The sequence below is a fragment of the Myodes glareolus genome, chromosome 7, assembly GCF_982192425.1.
Source record: "Myodes glareolus chromosome 7, mMyoGla1.1, whole genome shotgun sequence".
NCBI lineage: Eukaryota > Metazoa > Chordata > Mammalia > Rodentia > Cricetidae > Myodes > Myodes glareolus.
The window spans coordinates 102220215-102239870 of NC_142032.1; the positions used below are offsets into that span (position 1 = coordinate 102220215).

The 19656-nt window shown below is 47.3% G+C and overlaps 1 protein-coding gene across 4 annotated transcripts; it reads left to right on the forward strand.

Moving 5' to 3' along the window:
- Positions 1 to 7507: 7507 nt before the first annotated feature.
- On the forward strand, positions 7508 to 19111 carry Rhog (ras homolog family member G). 4 transcript variants are annotated; one of them, XM_087908644.1, is made up of 3 exons: positions 7614 to 7664; positions 14535 to 14622; positions 17920 to 19111. In XM_087908644.1, exon 3 carries the CDS (start codon positions 17988 to 17990, stop codon positions 18561 to 18563), a length of 576 nt encoding a protein of 191 aa, XP_087764770.1. In that variant the 5' UTR covers positions 7614 to 7664; positions 14535 to 14622; positions 17920 to 17987; the 3' UTR covers positions 18564 to 19111. The 4 variants fall into 4 exon arrangements, with proteins under 4 accessions (XP_087764769.1, XP_087764770.1, XP_087764771.1 ...); XM_087908643.1 differs by lacking the exon at positions 14535 to 14622 and having other exon boundaries at positions 7508 to 7664; XM_087908645.1 differs by lacking the exons at positions 7614 to 7664; positions 14535 to 14622 and adding an exon at positions 7825 to 7963.
- Positions 19112 to 19656: the final 545 nt, after the last annotated feature.

Genomic DNA, 19656 nt, shown 5'->3' on the forward strand with positions numbered 1-19656 from the left:
CCCACTCCCTCCATCTACTGGGTTCCTCAAGGGAACTTTACTTAATCTGCACAATCTATCAAGACATTTGTCATTCACATCTTTAATGAAACAAGCCGGTTAGAGGTGCCATATGTCTTTAATCCCAATACTCCAGAAGCAAGCAGATCTATGTAGCTTCAAGGCCACCCTGGTCAACAGAACAGGGCTACACAGAGAAACCCTATCTCAAATAACTAAATAATAAATAAATAATAAAATGAAGCAATGACTCAAAAAGTATCTCTGTGGTGCACTCTTTTTTATTTTATTTTATTTTGATTTTTTGAGACAGGGTTTCTCTGTAGCTTTGGAACTTGAACCTGGAACCCACTCTGTAGACCAGGCTGGCCTCGGACTCACAGAGATCCACCTGCCTCTGCCTCCAGAGTGCTGGGATTAAAAGTGTGAGCCATCATTGCCCAGCCTGCAGTGTACTCTTACAATACTCTGATTTGTATAATATTTGTTGAAGATCTCTCTCTCTCTCTCTTTCTCTCTCTCTCTCTCTCTCTCTCTCTCTCTCTCTCTCTCCCTGAAACAGGGTTTAACTATGTAACTTTAACTATTCTTTAACTTACCTCCAACTCAGAGATCTTCCTGTTTAATGTCTTTTAAAAACTTTTATTATCATTATTATTATTATTTTGTTTTTTGAGACAGGGTTTCTCTATGCACATTTGGGGTCTGTCCTGGAACTAGCTCTGTAGACCAGGCTGGCCTTGAACTCACAGAGATCCTCCTGCCTCTGCCCCCTGTTGGGATTAAAGGTGTGTGTACTCACTACCTGGTTAATTTTAATTTTTAGACTTATTTTTTGCCCTTTTTTGTAGTTATTTTGTTTTTCGAGACAGGGTTTCTCTGTAGCTTTGAAGCCTCCTGAGTGCTGGGATTAAAGTCATGCGCCACCACTGCCCGGCTTTTTTTTTTACTTTATGTGTATGAATGTTTTGTCTACATGTAAGTATGTATACCATATGTATGTCTTGTACCTTCAGAGTTCAAAAGACAGCAGCATATCTCCTGGCATCTGGAATGGTTGTAAGAGCCAGGCTCCTCTGCAAGGGCAGCAAGTACTCTTAACTGCTGAGCTGTGACAGGTCTTTCTCTGTCCCATCATCCAACTCTCAGTAGCAACACATAGACTTATTATAAAAGTTCAGCCTTAGCTTACTTAGGCTTGTTCCACTAGCTCTTATTACTTAAATTGAGGAATTTATATTAATCTATGTTTTACCTTGTGGCTTTTTACCTTTGTCTCCATACTACACATCCTGCTTCCTCTGTGTGTCTCACTTTTCCTGAGCATCTAGACTAGATTCCTCCTCCCTGCCCCTCTCTCTGCCCCAGTGCCCTGCTTAGAGTTCCTGCCTAGCTCTTGGCCATTCAGCTCAAATCAGTCACAGCAACACATCTTCACAGAGTATACAAATATCTCACAACATTTCCCCCTTTTGTGTAAGTAAAAAGGAAAGGATTTAACTCTAACAGTAAAACTATATACAATAAGAACAATTATCAGGTAAGAATTACATTCACAATGTCTAGTCCATTAATATTGACAAATTCAAAGAAAATACTCCATTATCTATCCTATCTTGGTGAGTTCAGAGTTTTGTACCTAAGTTATGTCGTATCCAACATAAATAAACTTGTATTACCAACCAAAAACTATTTTTTTAGAGTTCAAAACATTTTTTAAATAAACAACTTAAGTTTTATGCCTCTCAACCTTATATACTTTATAACTCTTTTGTGAGTTTCTTTTTTGACTTTGGTAACAAGGAAAACTGCAACTATAACTATCTAGTTTTTAACCCCATTAAACAGGAAGTGCAGAGCAAAAAAAAATCCAAAACTAAGAAATGACATAGACATATGCTAAGTGGGCAATCACCCCAAATGCCTCTGTAATGTTGTTGGAGCATCCATCTTCAGCCTACAGGTATAGAATATTGACAAACTTTTTTGTGAAACAGGAATTTTGAAGGACAGTCTTACCTTGTCTTGGCAAAATTCAACAGTCACTCTCTTTTGTGTCCTGTTTGTCCAGTTTCGACAGCCTAATGTTAGCAGTCGAGGCAAGGGCAGTTTCCTGCCCAAATGGCCAGATTTACCACACTGAAAACAAACTCCATATGGAGGTTCTTTGATGCCTATCATCCTTTTTCAAAGTAAATTGGTGCTGTCAGGAGTAGACATGCCTCATGTCATAAAAAGCCTTATATTATTAAAACATCTTAAAGGCCATATTTTGTAGGTTTCTGAAGTGTTGGAAAACTACCTATCTAAACTATATCTCTGTTTAACATTGAAAATATACCTAACATAACTACAAGTTTGGTCATTATAGATAACTAACAACAAACCTGTATTTCTTAATTATACATTCCATTTTTAAGTGAGCTTCATAGAAACAATACCTTAAACAAGAGTAGAAACATATATACAGTATAACAAAATAACCTTAAATTTATAACAGTATACAAAAATCCACACCAGTGTAAACTATTTGAGATTAATATTTTTTTTAGCTTAAAGTGATTCAATAATCTACCCCTTTATCCTATCCTTTCCATTCCCCCCCCCTTTTTTTGCTTTTTCAAGACAGGGTTTCCCTGTAGCTTTGGAGCCTGTCCTGGAACTAGCTCTTGTAGACCAGGCTGGTCTCGAACTCACAGAGATCCGCCTGCTTCTGCCTCCCGAGTGCTGGGATTAAAGGCATGTGCCACCACCATCGGCTGCCCCCCTTTTTTTATTCAGAAAGAGATTCTTGGATCTAACCTCCCTTACATAGTTTCCTCCTCTACCATGATCAATAACTTGTAACCAACTCCCTAATTGATGATAAACATTTATAACCTGCCAAACAATCAAAACCCGCTCACACCACCTCTTGGGAATGTGGGCATCAAATTCTTAAAATTACCTCCTCTTTTTTGAAAGAAACGGCATCTTTAGGGGGCCTTGAGAAAACTAGGATAATGGTAAAGTCCTGGGAGACCTAGCTGTATTACTTTTTGCTTAGTTGCTGTGTGATGTAGAGTGGAAAGTATAGCTTATCTGACATCTTGGCTGAGTAGTGTGTGAGGCTGGACCACCTGTGCTAGCAGTTTTGAAGTTGTTCTGGATGCAGAATTTTGAGGAACCCGCAACAAAGGCATTCTGGAGGTTGGATCACTTGGGTTACTTGTCTTCATTGGTATCTAGTTCTTTTTTCCTGAAAACACATAAACTTTTAAAGATAACATGTATATCTTGCTGAGCAATGGTGGTGCACGCCTTTAATCCCAGCACTCGGGAGGCAAAGACAGGTGGATCTCTGTGAGTTTGCAGCCAGCCTGGTCTACTGAGCAAGTTCCAGGACAGGCTCCAAAACTACAGAGAAATCCTGTCTCAATAAATAAATAAATATAAAAAGATAACATATATATATATATTAACACAAGTATGGCCTGTGTGATATGCACAAGTCAGCTAAAAATGATTTTATGTTCTGTGTGTGAACAGGTAAAAAACATCTGTTAACTCTATTAAGCCCATTTGGACTATATGACCAAGCCATTATCCACGCCATATGAAATGATGGCACGTAATAACAAGTCATGAGGACTCTGTAGCTAACAAGACCTATCATGTCTCGTCCAGTCTCAGAGCTGTCCCCAAGTCAAGGGGTCAGCATATATATATGTCACCGTGTGTTTCTTTATGTCTGTGACCAAGGTTTTCAGGGAGTCTCCCTTAATCAAATTTGCTCTCTATCAGTGTTGAAGGAGTCAACAGCCTTTCATTTCCCGTGGAAACAAAAGCATAACCTCTCCATCAGCAGAATACATCAGCAGAATTTAAAATAGAATTTTCTGAATTCTATTTTAAAGTTAAGACATCCCTAAGGTATCTAGACTGGTTTAATTCAGCAGCTCCTTTTACAATCCCATGTCTCTAAGCAACTGCTGTTCATTCAACAGTATTCAATATTTTTTTTTATTTTTTCAAGACAGGTTTTCTCTGTGTAGCTTTGGAGTCTGTCCCAGAGCTCATTCTGTAGACCAGGCTGGCCTCGAACTCACAGAGATCTGCCTGTCTCTGTCTCCCAAGTGCTGGGATTAAAGGTGTGTGCCACCACTGCCTGACCCATTCAACAGTATTCAAAAAATTCAAAGTCAACAAAACACCATAGAGGATCCAGACTCTCTGTGTATTTCCCATCTTTACTTGTCTTATTCCTTTCTCTCTTTTTTCTTTCCCTCCCTCCCCCCCTCCCTCGCTCCCTCTCTCCCTTCCTTCCTTCTTCCCTTCCTCTTTCCCTCTCTCTCTCTTTCTGCGGGGGGTGGTGGTTTGAGACAGGGTTTCTCTGTATAGCTTTGGAACCTGTCCTGGGACTTGCTCTGTAGACCAGGCTGGCCTTGAATTCACAGAGATCCACCTGCTTCTGCCTCCCAAGTGCTGAGATTAAAGGTCTATGCCACCATTGCCTGGTGGCTTATTCTTTTTATATTACTTTACTCTTTCTTTAAAGACCTTACTTAAGGGGCTGGAGAGATGGCTCAGCTCTTAAAGAGCACTGGCTACTCTTCCAGAGGACCCAGTTTCAGTTCCCAGCACCCACATGGCAGCTCACAACTGACTGTAACTCCAGTTACAGTGTCTCCAACACCCTCACACAGATACACACAGGTAAAACACCAATGAACAAAAAAATAAATATTTTTAAAAAGACTATATTTAATTATTTTTAAACTATTTCCTTTTTCCTATAACTATCTATACCCATTTGTATTTCCTCCTCCTCCTCCTCTTCTTCTTCTTTTGGTTTTTTTTTTTTTTTTGGGTTTCTCTCTGTAACCCTGGCTGTCTTGGAACTCACCCTGTAGACTAGGTTGGCCTCGAATTCAGAGAGATCTACCAGCCTCTGACTCCTAAATGTTGGAATTAAGGGCCTGCGCCACCTCCACCTAGCTTTCTTATACACTTACGCACACTGTAACCCGTTTAAAATTATTTTCAGTCTGGATCTGTTTTACTGAGAACCTGTAGTGTTCTCTAACTACATGAATCAAATCTTTATTATTATTATTATTATTTGGTTTTTTGAGACAGGGTTTCTCTGTAGCTTTGGGTCTTGTCCTGGAACTAACTCTTGTAGACCAGGCTGGCCTCAAATTCACAGAAATCCACCTGCTTCTGCCTCCCAATGGGATTAAAGGCATTCGCCACCACGGCCCAGCTGAATCAAATCTTAAACTACTAAGTGACAGCTAGGCCCTCTGCCATGTGGCTCTTGTGGTTAACTCCACCCCCTCCCTGGGTCTATGAGAGCTGAGCCTGAGTCTGTGGGCCTGGCCGAGAGCTGCATTCAACTGGGAGCTGCCTTTAACCAAAAGCTGTTTTAACTGCCCAGCTCTAGGAAGTTGGTGCCCGCACTGTGCAAGTATTTATTACGTAGCTTGCTGCTTCTGTTTAGAGTGTTGTCTCTCCAGTGCTCTGCTGTACAGCAGCGCCTCTTACAGCAGTCACAGCCAGGCTGGGCGGCGGTGGCGCACGCCTTTAATCCTAAAACTCAGGAGGCAGAGACAAGTCGAGCTCTGTGAGTTTGAGGCCAGCCTGGTCTATATCGTGAGTTCCAGGACTTCCAGGGCTACACAGAGAAACCCTGTCTCAAAACCAAACCAAAACAACAAAAGAACCTTTCCAGATGGCGCCACTCCTCTGGCCTTATTGACCCTCTCACATCTGTGACACTGGAGCAGCTCCAAATCCCCTGGATGCCGATGACTCTATACATATTAGTAATTTATTGAAGCAATTCCATTCCACAGATGTTTACTGCACACAAGTGTGTGCTCAGACTTGCCTGTGACAGGCCCAGTGGGTGGACACAGAGATGAATCAGACACAACCTCAAAGGACTTAACAGTTGGTAGAGGAGACAGACATTATACACAAATACAACTTACCAGAACTCACAACAAGATGACCTAAGTGATCTTAAGGAACTATGAGCAATATGCTATATGCATAAACCTCAATTACTTAATTATGATTCTCAAGAGTGCATCACAGAAGATCAGAGCTGAAGGGTGTCATTTTCTTCAGCCCCTTGTTGTTCAGCAGGGGAACCTGGGATTCAGAAATGGCTAAGGACACGGCGTAAATCCTTCTAGTCTGACTGGCTGAGTCTTCCAGGTCATCTGAAACCCAGTTCTGCGGTTTTTCCTATTATTATTATTATCATTATTAATTGGTTTCATTGAAGCAACCAGAATGTGAGGTACACTTTAGGACCCTGTTATTTCTAGGACTCGCAAACCTCTTTCCATGCACCGATTCTGTGTACCCCTCCCATTTCTCCTAACCCATTCTATTCTCCTCCCCCCACAGGGGAGGACCAAGGATCAAAGAAGAAGAACAAGATCCAGAAATCAGAACAGGTTTCTGAAGAATCTCGGAACACGCTTTCATTCACTCAGTCATAGTGCAGCCTGAATCTGATTGTCTTAACTTCATTTTCTATACAGTATACAGTAGCACAGACACGTACGTACTCTTGTTATTTTCACATCCTTGGGGTGGAGAAATTTTTTGTTGATTTTACAAAAAAAAAAAAAGCTACTTGGAAAGGTTAAACTATTTGTCAGAATTGATCCTCTTTATTTGTAAGTCCTCTGTAAGAAGGGCTGTCCATCTCGTGCTGTTTCCACTGCACCTAGCAGAGCTCTGCACGTGGTAGAGCACCCAGAAAGTTGTTTAAAGAACCAAGAACGTGGATTCTCCAGCCAAAGCCCGGCACCAAGGTCTACGTTACAAGCACCAGGGGGCGCCCACGAGTCTGTCCATCGCCTGTCTCCAGGGCCCAAGCCGGACCTCGGCCTGGGTGCGGTCCTACCGCTCCGAGCAGCTGCGCGCCAGGCCGAACTCGGGGAACAAGAGGAGCCCCACGTCTGCCCACGCCCCGCCCCCTCCCCAGAGCCCCGCGGAGCCGCGAGGTGCGGAACCACGACACGACATCCTGTTTTTGGGGCCCGCGCAGCTCCGCCTGCGTCTCTGCTGATCATGTCTTTTCCCGGGGTGCTGACGGCAGCTGCCCTTCCCCCAGTCTCCCCACCCTCCCTAGGGGTCTGGGACCTTCCCACTGCTGAATCACCACCACCCGCACTCTCCCAAGGCCCAGGGCAGGGGTGGGGACTGCCCCAGCCTGACCCGTTCCGGCTAACCCCTAGCCAGCCTCGGCTACCTCCAGATCCCCGCGCTGAGCGGAAGGCTGTTCTCAGCCTGCCCGCGGAGGTTGGCGGCGGGTGTGAGATAGCAGGAAGAGAACAAACGCCCAGCGCCTAGCTTAGAGCCTCGGCTGGGGTGGGATGCCAAGGGAAAGCAGGGAGAGCTGACCCGGAGAAGCCAGACCTGAGGGGTCTCAGGGGCCATCGGGCGAGGGGTGAACTGCAAAGCTTGCAGGAGGGTGGGGGGCGAGAGGCCGCCGACTTCCTGGTCCGCCCCGCCCCGGCCCGGCCGGCCCGCCCCCGCGCCCCGCCCCGGCCCGGCCCGGCCCCCACTCCCCCCACTTCCTCCGGCCTCCAGCTCTCACTTCCTTCTTGAGTCCAGAGCCGCCGCCGCCGCCCCCAGCTCCCCCGTCGCGGGGAGGGCACCAGGTGAGGCCCGGGCCGGACCGATGGGCAGGGGTCCTGGGAAGAGGAGCGCGGCTAGCTGGGACCGGCGGGGCGCCCGCGAGCCGGGAAGTTTGCAGGAGGGAGGCCGCGGGCGGGAGGTTCTCGCTCACTGCAAGTTGGGCGGGCGCGGAAGGCCGGGCGGGGACAGCGGCCACTTCGAGTCGATCGCTGATGGCTGGGGTTGAGGGTGGGATCCAAGGGACAGCGCAGGATCCTGAGAGCCGCGAGGAACCTCTGAGGTCCCAGCCGTGAGAGACTCGGAAGTGGGAAAGCGCTGAGCTGTGAGCATGGGACTCTGCGGTGGGGTGCCCTCAAAAGTTGTGGGGGTGTTCAGTAGTATGTGAAAGGAGAGGGCCTCTGGCTAGAGAAGGCGCGCTGCGCTCTCAGCTCTGCAGTTGTGACATTTGTGAGGCTGAGAGGGGGGCGGTGCTGGGGCCTCTGAAGCCTGAGAATGCAGAGGAAGGTTTCACCAGGGAAGGTCGGAGCCGTCTGTAGCTGCACTGTTGCTGCAGCCCTCAGGAGGACCGGTGGGGAATCCCCGCTCCTTCTCTGTATTTTTCTGAGCCGACCTCTTTATCTATGTGCAACGCAACAGGTATTTAGTGAACAAGTCTGTTGTGTCTGACTGACTCAGTCTGGCCTTGCTTTTTTGAGGATAACCTGAGGAAGGAAAAGGTCTCGATACCGACATTCACTGACAACGTATAGGACAGCTGGGAGTACTGGCTTTCAGGGATGATTGAGAGCTGTCTCTTAGTCTTCTCTCTCACCCGAATTCCACATACTGTCTTCCTCCACTCGGCTTAGTGTCTACCACATTCATCTTCGGTCTCTTTTCCCCCAACCACCTAGATGTACCCAGGCCCTAATCTCACACTTCCCTGTTCTCTGTTTAGTTCTCTGCTGCCCCCCCACCTTCCGTCTCTTCTCAGCCTCTGGCTAACACACACATATCCCCCTTTTGTTTCCATTTTCCCGACCGCCCTGCCAGTATCTTTTCTTATGTCCGTATCTTTGGTGTTAGAAGCTGTTCCAGACTTGAGTTTGCTAGCGCTTTCCCGCCTCCTTAGCTTAGAGATGCAGGTTGCAGCCTCCCGATGAAAGTGATTAAAGGGTTGAAAACGTGCACACGCGGATAAATATGCAAGTTCTGGTGTGTCAACATCTTTATCTCTTAGAGACAAAATAACTGCCCTCGGCCTTGAGAAAGCCCGGAGCAGAAACCGGCAGACTGACGGGAACCTGGGAACCTGCAGCGGGTGGCATTGTGGTTAGGCAGGGGAAGCAGTGTGTAGCAGTCCGGGTAGGGTGGCCCAAGAGTGAGACTAGCGAGAAAGGCCAGGGAGTCTTAGGTGCTCCCCAAAGAGTTCAGCCTCTGCTTGGGGAAAGGCCTAAAGGCTCCTGTCTCCTCAGTACTTACTGGTTCCAACCAGTGGGGAGAATGAGGTGGGCTCTTTGCTGTGCTAAGAAAAGCAGGGGGCAAAGGCCAGGTTCTGGAGGGAAAACTGCGGCTGATCTACTGACTGGTTTTAAATTTTTGATCAGGAAATGGGTGTGAGACCAACAGGTTCTTCTTCCCTGTTGCTTTCTGGGGACTGCAGGGGTTGGGTCCCGTTTTCTGTTGTGCGGCAGAACCTTGCCAGGGAGTTACGCTGAACCTTCTGTCTTTAGCATCCTTGATATTTGCTTCTTACCTGGGATCCTATTCCCTCTCTCTAAGGAATTTCTCCAAAGTAACTTAGTCTGTCTTGGCCCTGTAAGTTCTTGTCTCCATTCTGGAGTTCCCCTTCTCAGCCTTTGGATTGCATGCCCAGGGAGTTTGTCTGTCTCTACCCCCTGCACTCTTCTGTAGTAACCTCTCCTCACGAGAGTAAAAGAGAAGTGGAGGGGAGCAAATGCCACGATTGGGGGGGCCTTCGAGCAAAGCTAAATTTAAGAGCTAGGCTCCTTCCTTTCCCTATCCTCTTACCTCACGGTTGTTCCTCCCCCACCACCCGTGTCTTCTAGTCCGGCCCTTCTCCACCTGTCTTCCCTGCTCTCATTCTGGGGAGTACAGAGGTTTGGCCCCACGGAGGAAATCCAAGGGATCTGTATTAAATCCCAACTCAGGAAAGGATGTGCACACGGCACATTTTCTCAGTATCACAGCTCAATAAAAATCCTCAGGAGCCATGATTCCCAGCTTGATAAACCAGTGCTTAATTTAGTATTCGCTATAATTCAGTAACCCACAGGGCTCTGAGGGTAAAGATAGAATGGAAATAGCTGGATTTTTCTCTTAGGCAAGGTCTGCTCCATTGGAAGTTTAAGCTAATTGCAAGAGAACTATGACCAGGATAGGAGGGATCTAAATGGAAACACCATGGTGGGAGGCTAGCTAGGAAGCTGCTGTGGAGGCTTTGGCTACAGAAGTATGGGTAAGGTAATACAAGAAGAAATAGAGGGTGACATTGTTACATGTCCTGCTTAGCAATCTGGGCTTTGGAGAGTTGCTGCAGGGGAGATGTTAAGGCAGATGAGATGTCTGATAGCTTATAGGGGGTTATGAGCAGGAAGATAGGAGTGGCTGTGGTCACCCAGGCAGTCAGGACGATGCTGCTGCGATAGTAGCTGGAGAAGAGGGAAGAAGGAGGGTGCCTGTGTCCAGACAGAAAGCCTCTTCCCTTCCTGGACAGTCGATCCATTAGAAGTAAAGGTTGTAGGGTCTGTGAGAAGATCTTCTAAGGGAAACCAAAGACAAAGCCTGGGCCACCTCCCCAGATCAGACTGGTTTTCCTGTCCAGGGTCCAGCTTCCTCTTTTGTCCTCATCTCACACTTGGGGAGGGGGAGGGCATGTCCCCAGGAGCCGAAAGCCAGAGGAGGAGCTTCTCTGCTCCGGCAGGAGCAGGGTGGCTGGCTGTGCAGTGCACACTGTTAGTGCTACCCATGAGGTGGGCCGGGCTGGGGAGGCTTGGGAGCTTAAAAACTAAAGCTTAAAACAGATGTCAACCTAACTTGTTTGGCCTACTTATTTATTTATTTTAGATTTGTTTATGTATATAGATGTTTTGCCTACATATGTGTATATGTACCACGTCTATGCCTGGTGCCCATGGAGGGTGTTGGATCTCCTGGAACTGGAACTCTATGGACCTGTGAGCCACCATGTGGGTGCTGGGAATCAAACCTGGGTCCTCTGCAAGAACAAGTGCTCTTAAACCTACTCAGCCATCTCTCCAGCCTTCTGATCCATTCATTACTAAGGAGCAAACCACACTAGGGACATCTTGAATGAAGTCAAAGGTCAGACTAACCTTCAGTCTTCACCTTCTCAGTTTTGTGAGAGTAAGAGTAACATCAGAGTAAGAGTAACATCAGGCCAGAGATTAGGAGAGCTAGGTCCTTACTCTATCTTGACTCTTATTTCAAAATTAGGTTGCAAGCCAGGAGGCCTGGTGGTACAGACCTTTAATCCCAGTGCTTGGGAGGCAGAAGCCAGGCCAGCCAGGGTGATATAGTGAGGCCCTGTCTTTAAAAAGAAAAGAAAAGAAAACCTAACAACAACAAGGAAAAAACAATTTGCATTTTTACTACCTCCAAAGGGCACAGTGAACACTGATAGGTTTGACTGGCCCTCCTCTAAAGAGACACAGCAGCCTCAGACTCAGCCTTCCTTTCTCATCAGCCTTGATCTGTCCAGGGCAGAACTCTTGCTCTTTATGCAAAGTACAAAGATTGCTGTAGGTTGAGAGATAAGAAGCCAGTGATGCTGGGATCTTGTTGCAGGACTCCAGGATGGGGGTGTATACCCTGTCCACTGCCCTAGTGCTGTGCCTACTGACAGTGGAAAATAGATGTGGCATTTCCTCCCTGGTGTTTTTTCCCTGGTGGAAACCCCCTCAGACCTTGCGTGGCACACTAAAAGGACTGGGAAGCCCTGGATTTCTCTATGTTTTTAAGTGGGGGAGACAGGATTGCGAGGTTGGCATTCACAGCCTCATGTGAAGTGAGCAAAAGCAAAGGAAGTGCCACTTCACAGGCCTTTCATGGGGCCCAGAGATTGCTGAGCTGCTGCCAGGCAGAGAGAAGCTAGTGTGTGAGCCTTCCTCTGTGCTGCTGGGTGGGGGAGGGGCATCTTGGCTCCCCAAGCTGGAGCTGTCCTGTCTCTGGGGCTCACCCTTTGTGGAACACCCTGGGTGTTGGGATGAGCATGGGACAGACTTAGTATCGTTGTCTCAACCCTCTATACCCTGCTCAGTTACAGTTGTCTTCTTTCTTCCTCCTCTGCAATCCCTAGTTAAGCAGCATCAAGTTTTTTTGAGACAGGATTTCTTTCTCTGTGTAGTCCTGGCTGTCCTGGAACTCTCTTTGTAGACCAGGCTGATCTCTAACTCAGAGATATGCCTGCCTCTGCTGGGAATAAAGATGCTTATTTTTGTTTTTTTGTTTTTTTGTTTTTTTTGTTTTTTTTTGTTTTTTTTTTTTTTTAAGATTGAGAACTAGGTTCTCTTAGGCTCTTCCCTGCTGATGCTGAGAAGGGGAAGAAAAAGTCTGAGCCCTTGGCCTGGTCCCAGTCCCACACTGACCTCAGGTCTCCCCTAGCTTCCTCCTCCCAGCCCAGCTGTAGGCAGCTGCAGCCCCAGCGGGAGCCTCCTGTGTCACCTCTCCTCTATCTTCCCTTCCAGACAGACAGACAGAAAAGCTTACTGTAGCACCATGCCCCTGGCTTGGTTGTCTTTGGCCAACCAACTCTAATCTTTAGCCGATCTTCTACTTTTTCTTCCCATTTTCTTCAGCCCCTCCAAGCTACCGTTGCTTGACCTCTCTGTCTTTTAGTCAAACCAGAGCAATCTAGCTTGTGTGTTTCTTAGCTTAACTTTCTGTTTCTCTGGATGAGGAAGAAGTTGGCTACCTTTGTCTAGTGTCTCTTGGACATAGAGGCCTTTCTTGTTCCCAGTCTCAATGTCAGGACTGATGGGGGTGGGGTGGGGAGCATGGCCCTCTCACTGCACAGCTTCACTCAGTCTTGTGCTGGGCTTCTGCAAATAAACAGGACGGTCGGTACTGGTGAAGGTAAAAGAGGAGGGGCTGAAATAGCCTGGAGAAGGTGGGAAACAGCTGAGCCCAGAGGACAAGAAGACTCTGAAGGAGTGCACAGCATTTGGAAGATGAGCCCTTGTGCAAGTGTGCAGAGAGGGACAGATTGAGCTCGCTGCTTGTTCTTTACTGACAGAGCCACGTGCTATACTCAGGGAGTCAGAAATCAGGCAGGACTTTGCCCTCTAGGCTTTTCCAGTCTAAGAGATAAAATTCTGAGCAGCCTCCGCGTGAAATAGACAGGGTCAGTGAAGTCACTTGTGACTTGGATTATATACTTTATTTTTATTATTATTATTGTTTTGTTGTTTTGGTTTTGTTGTTTTGGTTTTTCAAGACAGGGTTTTTCCTGTGTCACCCTGGCTGTCCTAGAACTTGCTCTGTAAACCAGGCTGACCTCAAACTCAGAGAGCTGTCTGCCTCTGCTTCCCAAGTGGACTTAAGGAGAGTGCCACCACCATCACTGCCACGGCCACCACCACGTAGCTTGTACAAAAACATTCTTGGAGGAGGTGGAAGTAGTGCTTGACCCTGCTTAGTACTGCTTGTGTTTTGGGGGTAGAGACTGTGGAGGTCACTTTGAAAGAACAGGGTAGTTTAATCAGAGGTAAGGTTTGAAATGTGTGTTGTCAGTAGGGAGAGTTTCAAAATACTGAGAGCTTTGTGTTAGAGAGGTGGCCTAGAAGGCTGCAGGATTACACTGCACAGGCCTTTTAGAGCCCATGCTTCCCCTCCCCCACTCCCAGTTGGGACACTTCCCCTGCTCTAACTGCCACCGAGATCAGGCAATCAGGCAAACATCAGTACTTCCTTTTCCTCCCTGTTCTTGGCCTGCCTGGAACACACCCCAAGGCCCTGGCCCACTGGATGCAATCAGGCTCACTCTAATAGGCTCCATCCTCCTGCCCCATGAGCTATAGTACTATACTAACCCTTCTAGAGCCATTTCAAACTAATTAGCCTTTTGGGGGGCTGTCAATATTCTCCACTAAAACTCAGCATTGGAGTATTGTTGACTGGGGCAGGCTTGAGAGGGGTCCATCCTATTATCTTCATGATAAGGGCTGGCTCAGCACATCAAAAGGCAGTGGTTGTATACTTCTGTGTGTTTAGCCCTATACTCAAAGCTTTTTTGTGGTTGAGTTGACAGAAACCCAGCCTGCTATTTAAGGAATATTTATCACTTATGTATAGAGAAATTAGATTCATATGGAGCCAAAGCAGAGTTAAAAGGAGTAACCATGCTATGGAAATGCAAATAACTTTATGACCTGGTGAGATTTAGGCCTTGAAGATCCGGGAAGATTTGAGGGGAAAAGGGAATAGCAGCAGGAAGAAAAATAAGCATAAAATATGAGATAGGCCGGGCGATGGTGGCTCACGCCTTTAATTCCAGCACTTGGGAAGCAGAGGCAGGATCTTTGTGAGTTCGAGGCCAGCCTGGTCCACAAGAGCTAGTTCCAGGACAGGCTCCAAAGCTATAGAGAAACCCTGTCTCGAAAAACAAACAACAAACAAAAAATGTGAGATTTAAAAAAAATGGCTAGGACTTGCCAGGTGTCGTGGGACACACCTTTAATCTCAGCACTCTGGATGCTGAGGATCTTTGTGAGTTCAAGTCCAACCTGGTCTACATAGTTCCAGGAGAGCCACACAATAAAACCCTGTCTTTAAAAAAGGGGAGCAGTGGAAAAGAATGACCAAGATTGACTTTTTTTTTTAAGATTTATTTATTTATTATGTATTTAGTGTTCTGCCCGCATGTATCCCTGCAGGCCAGAAGAGGGCACCAAATCTCATTACAGATGTTGTGAGCCACCGTGTGGTTGCTGGGAATTGAACTCAGGACCTTTGGAAGAGCAGGTAAAGCTCTTAACCACTGAGCCATCTCTCCAGCCCCCAAGATTGGCTTTATAGACAACATTGTAGACCCTTTTGGAGGAGGAGCTAGGAACTCATACTGTATCATGCAGATATTGTATATTAACGCATTTAACCTCGTATAGCAACCCTGTGAGAACTACTGTTTGTGGCTGAATTTGAGAGATAAGGAAACTGAAGATTACAGAGGCAATTCATCCTAAATCCAGGGTCACAAAACAGATAAGTGGTGGAAATAGGATTTAAATCCAGGTCTGCATGATTCTAAAACCCCTCTTATAGTGTGATCAACTTTGATGACAAAGAGTCCAGGCATGATCTGAATAAGTTGGGTATAAAAACCTAGAACAAGTTATTGTCATTTGCTTATATATCTTCAAACATCAATTTATTTACGAAACCAAGTTTTTTTTTTTTTAATTATATTTATTACTAGGGAGTAGAATTCTGGAGATTGAAACTGGGCCTTTACATATACGAGGCAAGTGCAATATCACTGAGCCACATTTCCAGCAAAGATCTTTTTTAAAGTCATCATCAAAATCTAATTGTACATATTGGCCTCCCGCAGCCACTCTTTCCTTCCATTTGACGTAAGTGAGCTAAGCCTATGGCGTGGAGTCTCTAAGGTGAGGAAACTCATCTGGCCCACTCCAGCCGTAGAATTTCAGGGGAAGACCTGCCGGAGAGCTGGAGCTAGGACGTCACAGTAGCACGCCTGTCCAGAGCCAGTCCTCAGCGGTGCTCCAGCAACAGTAAAGATAGTACGACTGAAAGCAAGGGGAAAAGAGGAGAGTTCTGTTGGGAGAGGACGAAGGTCGAACCGCGAGAGGCAGTTATTCTCACAGGGAGAACTGGCCACGCTTTGCTTTGGTCGCTGCCCGTGTGTGTGGCACACAAAAGTGTATTCGCGGTCACGCTGCATCCCCCACGAGGCCAGGAAGACAACCGTCATGACTCTTGATGTGAAGAAACTGAGGCTATGGTAAAGGAAGTGACTAATTTATTCAAGGCCCCACAGTTATCTGCGAGCCACGTGATATGATGAAGAACACTTAGGACTTTGGATCACAACTGAGTTTGTGTCCTGGCTCCCAAACTCCACACAGCTGTGTGAGGCTGGATGACTTTTTAACAGCTCTGGGCTTGGTTTCTGAGTTTGTAAAATAAAGTCCTACCAGTCAGGGGGAGAATCGAGTAACACCTGCCATTCTCTCGGTAAAGACTTGTATCATATGGAGGCCTTTCACTGAGGGTTGAGATCAGCAGGTGAGCCCAGCGGGTCAGAGGTGTGCCACACCTTGTTGTGGACACTCATTCATCGCCCTCTTCCCATGGCCAGCCCTCTTCCTTGGCCAGCCCCACTCCTTTGAGGACTGATTTACTGATTTGGTGGTTGATAACCACCTCCCTAGAGGGCCTGTTGTACTTTCAGTCTCATGGGCCTCGGGACTGCTAGCCAGAATACCCTCCTTGCCTTCCTGCCTGTGTAGGTTCACTGCTGGACTTGGGGCAGGAGGTGTGTTAGTCTTTTGTGTTTTGTTTTTTTGAAACAGGGTTTCTCTGTGTGATTTTGTCCTGGGACTCAATCTGTAGACCAGGCTGGCCCCAAGCTCACAGAGGCCCCTGCCTCTGTCTTCAGAGTGGGACTAAAGGCATGCTCCACCACCTCCTGTGAGGGGTCTTACTCTTACTGCTGCTTAGTCCCCTTCTGTGTTGATCTTAAGATTTCAGGCCCAGGAGTTCTACTGTGAAATGCCAGGACTCAAATAATGCAGTGGACACAATGCACCTGCCCCTGCCCCTGAGGCTTTCAAGTTAGTACATAAGAAATAGATTTCATTATGAAGTCTTCCTATGTTTGTATCATATTTATCATTTGTCATTATATTATCATTTTCCTATGTATGTGTCATATTTATCACTATACTCTCCTCATAGTCACCCCTCCTCTCTCCACACTGATGTCCTTCCTCTTCCCAAATAGTTCCCCTTCTGCTTTCATGTCACACACACGCACACATATTTAAATCTGATCTATATTTAAATTTAGATTTTACATATGAGAGAAAACATGCAGTGTTTTCCTCCTTAAGCCTAAGTCTTTGTTTGCTTTTGTTTTGAGATAGGGCTTTACTATATATCTTTGACTGTTCTAGAACTCACTAGGTAGAGTAGGTTGGTCTCAAACTTACCGTAATCTTCCTGCCTGAGTGCTTGGATATAGGTAAACACACCACACCCGGCTGGGTGTACGTATGCTGGTATGTGTGTTTTTGTATGAATGCTGGTTTCCTCAGACGCCAAAGGGAGCCCTAGATCTGGAGCTAGAGGCAATTGTGGAGTGCTTAAAGCAGGGGCTGGGAAGTGAACTCAGGTCTTCAAAGCAGTACCTGCTCCTACTGCTGAGCCATCTCTCCAGCCCTGTCATACACTTTTTACCTTCATTTCCTGAAAAGAAAACCTGAGACCCAGAGGGGATAAGTGCTTCATGCTGGCCGCAGTGAGTCAGAGAACTGAGGTAGAACTTATTCTCTGGTTTTCAGTCTGGTTCTCTTTACTTTATTCAAGCTGCTACCCACTCTGAGGGTCTGTCTGAATGTCTGAAGGTTGAACACACTCATACAGAGCAGATGGGGATCCTGTCAACAGCAACGTGAGAAGTGGCCTCATCAGGCAATGCCACTTCCCTCCAGCTGGGGAGAACCAGCCAGTGCTTGATCCACTGCAGCCACAGCACCAAGGTTCCCGTTCCACTTCCCAGCAAGGTGTCCCCCACTACCATCATGCATATTGGCTTTAATTTTTGAGGCTTTGGAGCAAATATTGGGAGATCAGACTAGTGAAAGGAGTCCATATGTAGTTGATGATCCAGCGGATCCTTGTATTGAGGAAGAATAAAAATAACTAGTATTAGTTAACCAGGTACTGTCCTCAGTGCTTTAAATGTAATAACTAATCCATACAGTAAGTACATGAGTCGCTATTATCTCCATTTTGCAGATTAGAAAACTGAGGTTTGTTTAGAAGAGTGGTTTGTCCATTGTCATTGCTAGAATTAGCAGTTGGACTGGGCTGGTACCAGAGCTCATAGAAGGCTACGGCTTTGCAGCATCTTGCTCAGTGCCTCTCTTTGTTTCTAATGTTTGTCTTGATGAGATTTGGGGATGATGTCAAGATAACTGAACAAGAAGTGTTTTTTCTCTGTATATCTTCATCTTTTTTTTTCAGTAGGTACAGGTCTCCTAAATCAAGAATGTCCCTCTCATCTCTCCGTAGGTTACTACTTCCAGTGGGGTCCAGAAGAGGGAGGAGGCACTGCCTCCACTCCCGCAGCTTTATACACAATGCAGAGCATCAAGTGTGTGGTGGTGGGTGATGGGGCTGTGGGCAAGACATGCCTTCTCATCTGCTACACGACTAATGCCTTCCCCAAGGAATACATCCCCACTGTGTTCGACAATTACAGCGCCCAGAGTGCAGTTGACGGGCGCACGGTGAACCTGAACCTGTGGGACACTGCGGGCCAGGAGGAGTATGACCGCCTGCGCACCCTTTCCTACCCTCAGACCAACGTCTTTGTCATCTGTTTCTCCATTGCCAGTCCACCCTCCTATGAAAATGTGAGGCACAAGTGGCATCCAGAGGTGTGTCACCACTGCCCCGACGTCCCTATCCTCCTGGTGGGCACCAAGAAGGACCTGAGAGCCCAGCCTGATACCCTACGGCGCCTCAAGGAGCAGGGTCAAGCGCCCATCACACCGCAGCAGGGCCAGGCACTGGCCAAGCAGATCCATGCTGTGCGCTACCTTGAGTGCTCCGCGCTGCAGCAGGACGGCGTCAAGGAGGTGTTTGCAGAGGCTGTCCGGGCAGTGCTCAACCCAACACCGATAAAGCGTGGGCGGTCCTGCATCCTCTTGTGACCCTGGCATTCAGCTTGGATGAATTCAGCTACCCTTTGCCCCCCCCACCAGTTGTGCCTTGGCGCCTTGTCTGCCCCCCAGCTGTGCCTTAAGGACTAATTCTGGCACCCCTTGCCAGGGGACTCCCTGATTGCCTTTTATTCCTTAAGGAGGTACACAGGGAAAGGGGCATTGGGCCCTGCCCCACCCTGCTTGGGAATACCAAGTATTCCATGAGTTCACCTAAGCCAGGTTGAGCCTTCCAAGAGGCCAGCCCAGTGCCACCCTCCATTTCCTGCTACTGACCAGTTCATCCAGCTTTCCACAAAGTTGTTGCTGCCTGTTGTGGTGCCTCCTCTCAGGTTAGGGGCTCTAACCTCTGCCTTTGCTCTTGGAGTAGGCTCTCCAAGATATCCCCCCAACAAAGGAGAAGCCACAGAACCCTGAGAAGAAAAATGCCTTAACCTGCCCCATGTGCCCAGGCCTTATGCGTCTGCTGACTGACTCAGGCCCCATGCTCCTGGGGGCCTTTCCTACCCCATCAGCATCAATAAAACCTCCTATCTCCATTGGCCCCGGCTCCTCCCTATGTGCTGGGCATTAGCGGGTGGGCATGAGCCAGGGCTCTGCAGAGACTGGGAACCTTTTGTTTCCTCTAAGAGGGGACAGAAGACAGTAGGCTTCATTGTGGTTCTCTACCACCACCCTCATTTCCCTAACAAAGCGCTGGGGCCCAGCCAGGGACGCCATAGTGGACTAGGATGCAAAGCCTGAGGAAACGACTTCCTGGTCAAGGCTCCAAAGCCATCAGTCACACATCAGAGTTGTCCCCTCTGTTGCCTATAGGGGACAGGTCTTCACTGGCAGGATTACAGCCAGAGCCAGGCTCTGCTTCAGCTGAAGACTCTTAGCTAGCCCAGCTTCCAGTCTTTGTCATTTCAGAGATAGCTCAGCCACTTGTGTTCACCAAAATGGAGGCTGAGGCTGCCTTAGGAAACACTAGGCAGAAGGGCTAAGGGAGACACTACATGAGAATGAACTGCTGCAGACTCTCCATTCTTCACCTCAGCTGCCATGCGCAGATGAGCCCCAGTAGTAACATGCCTACCCCAGA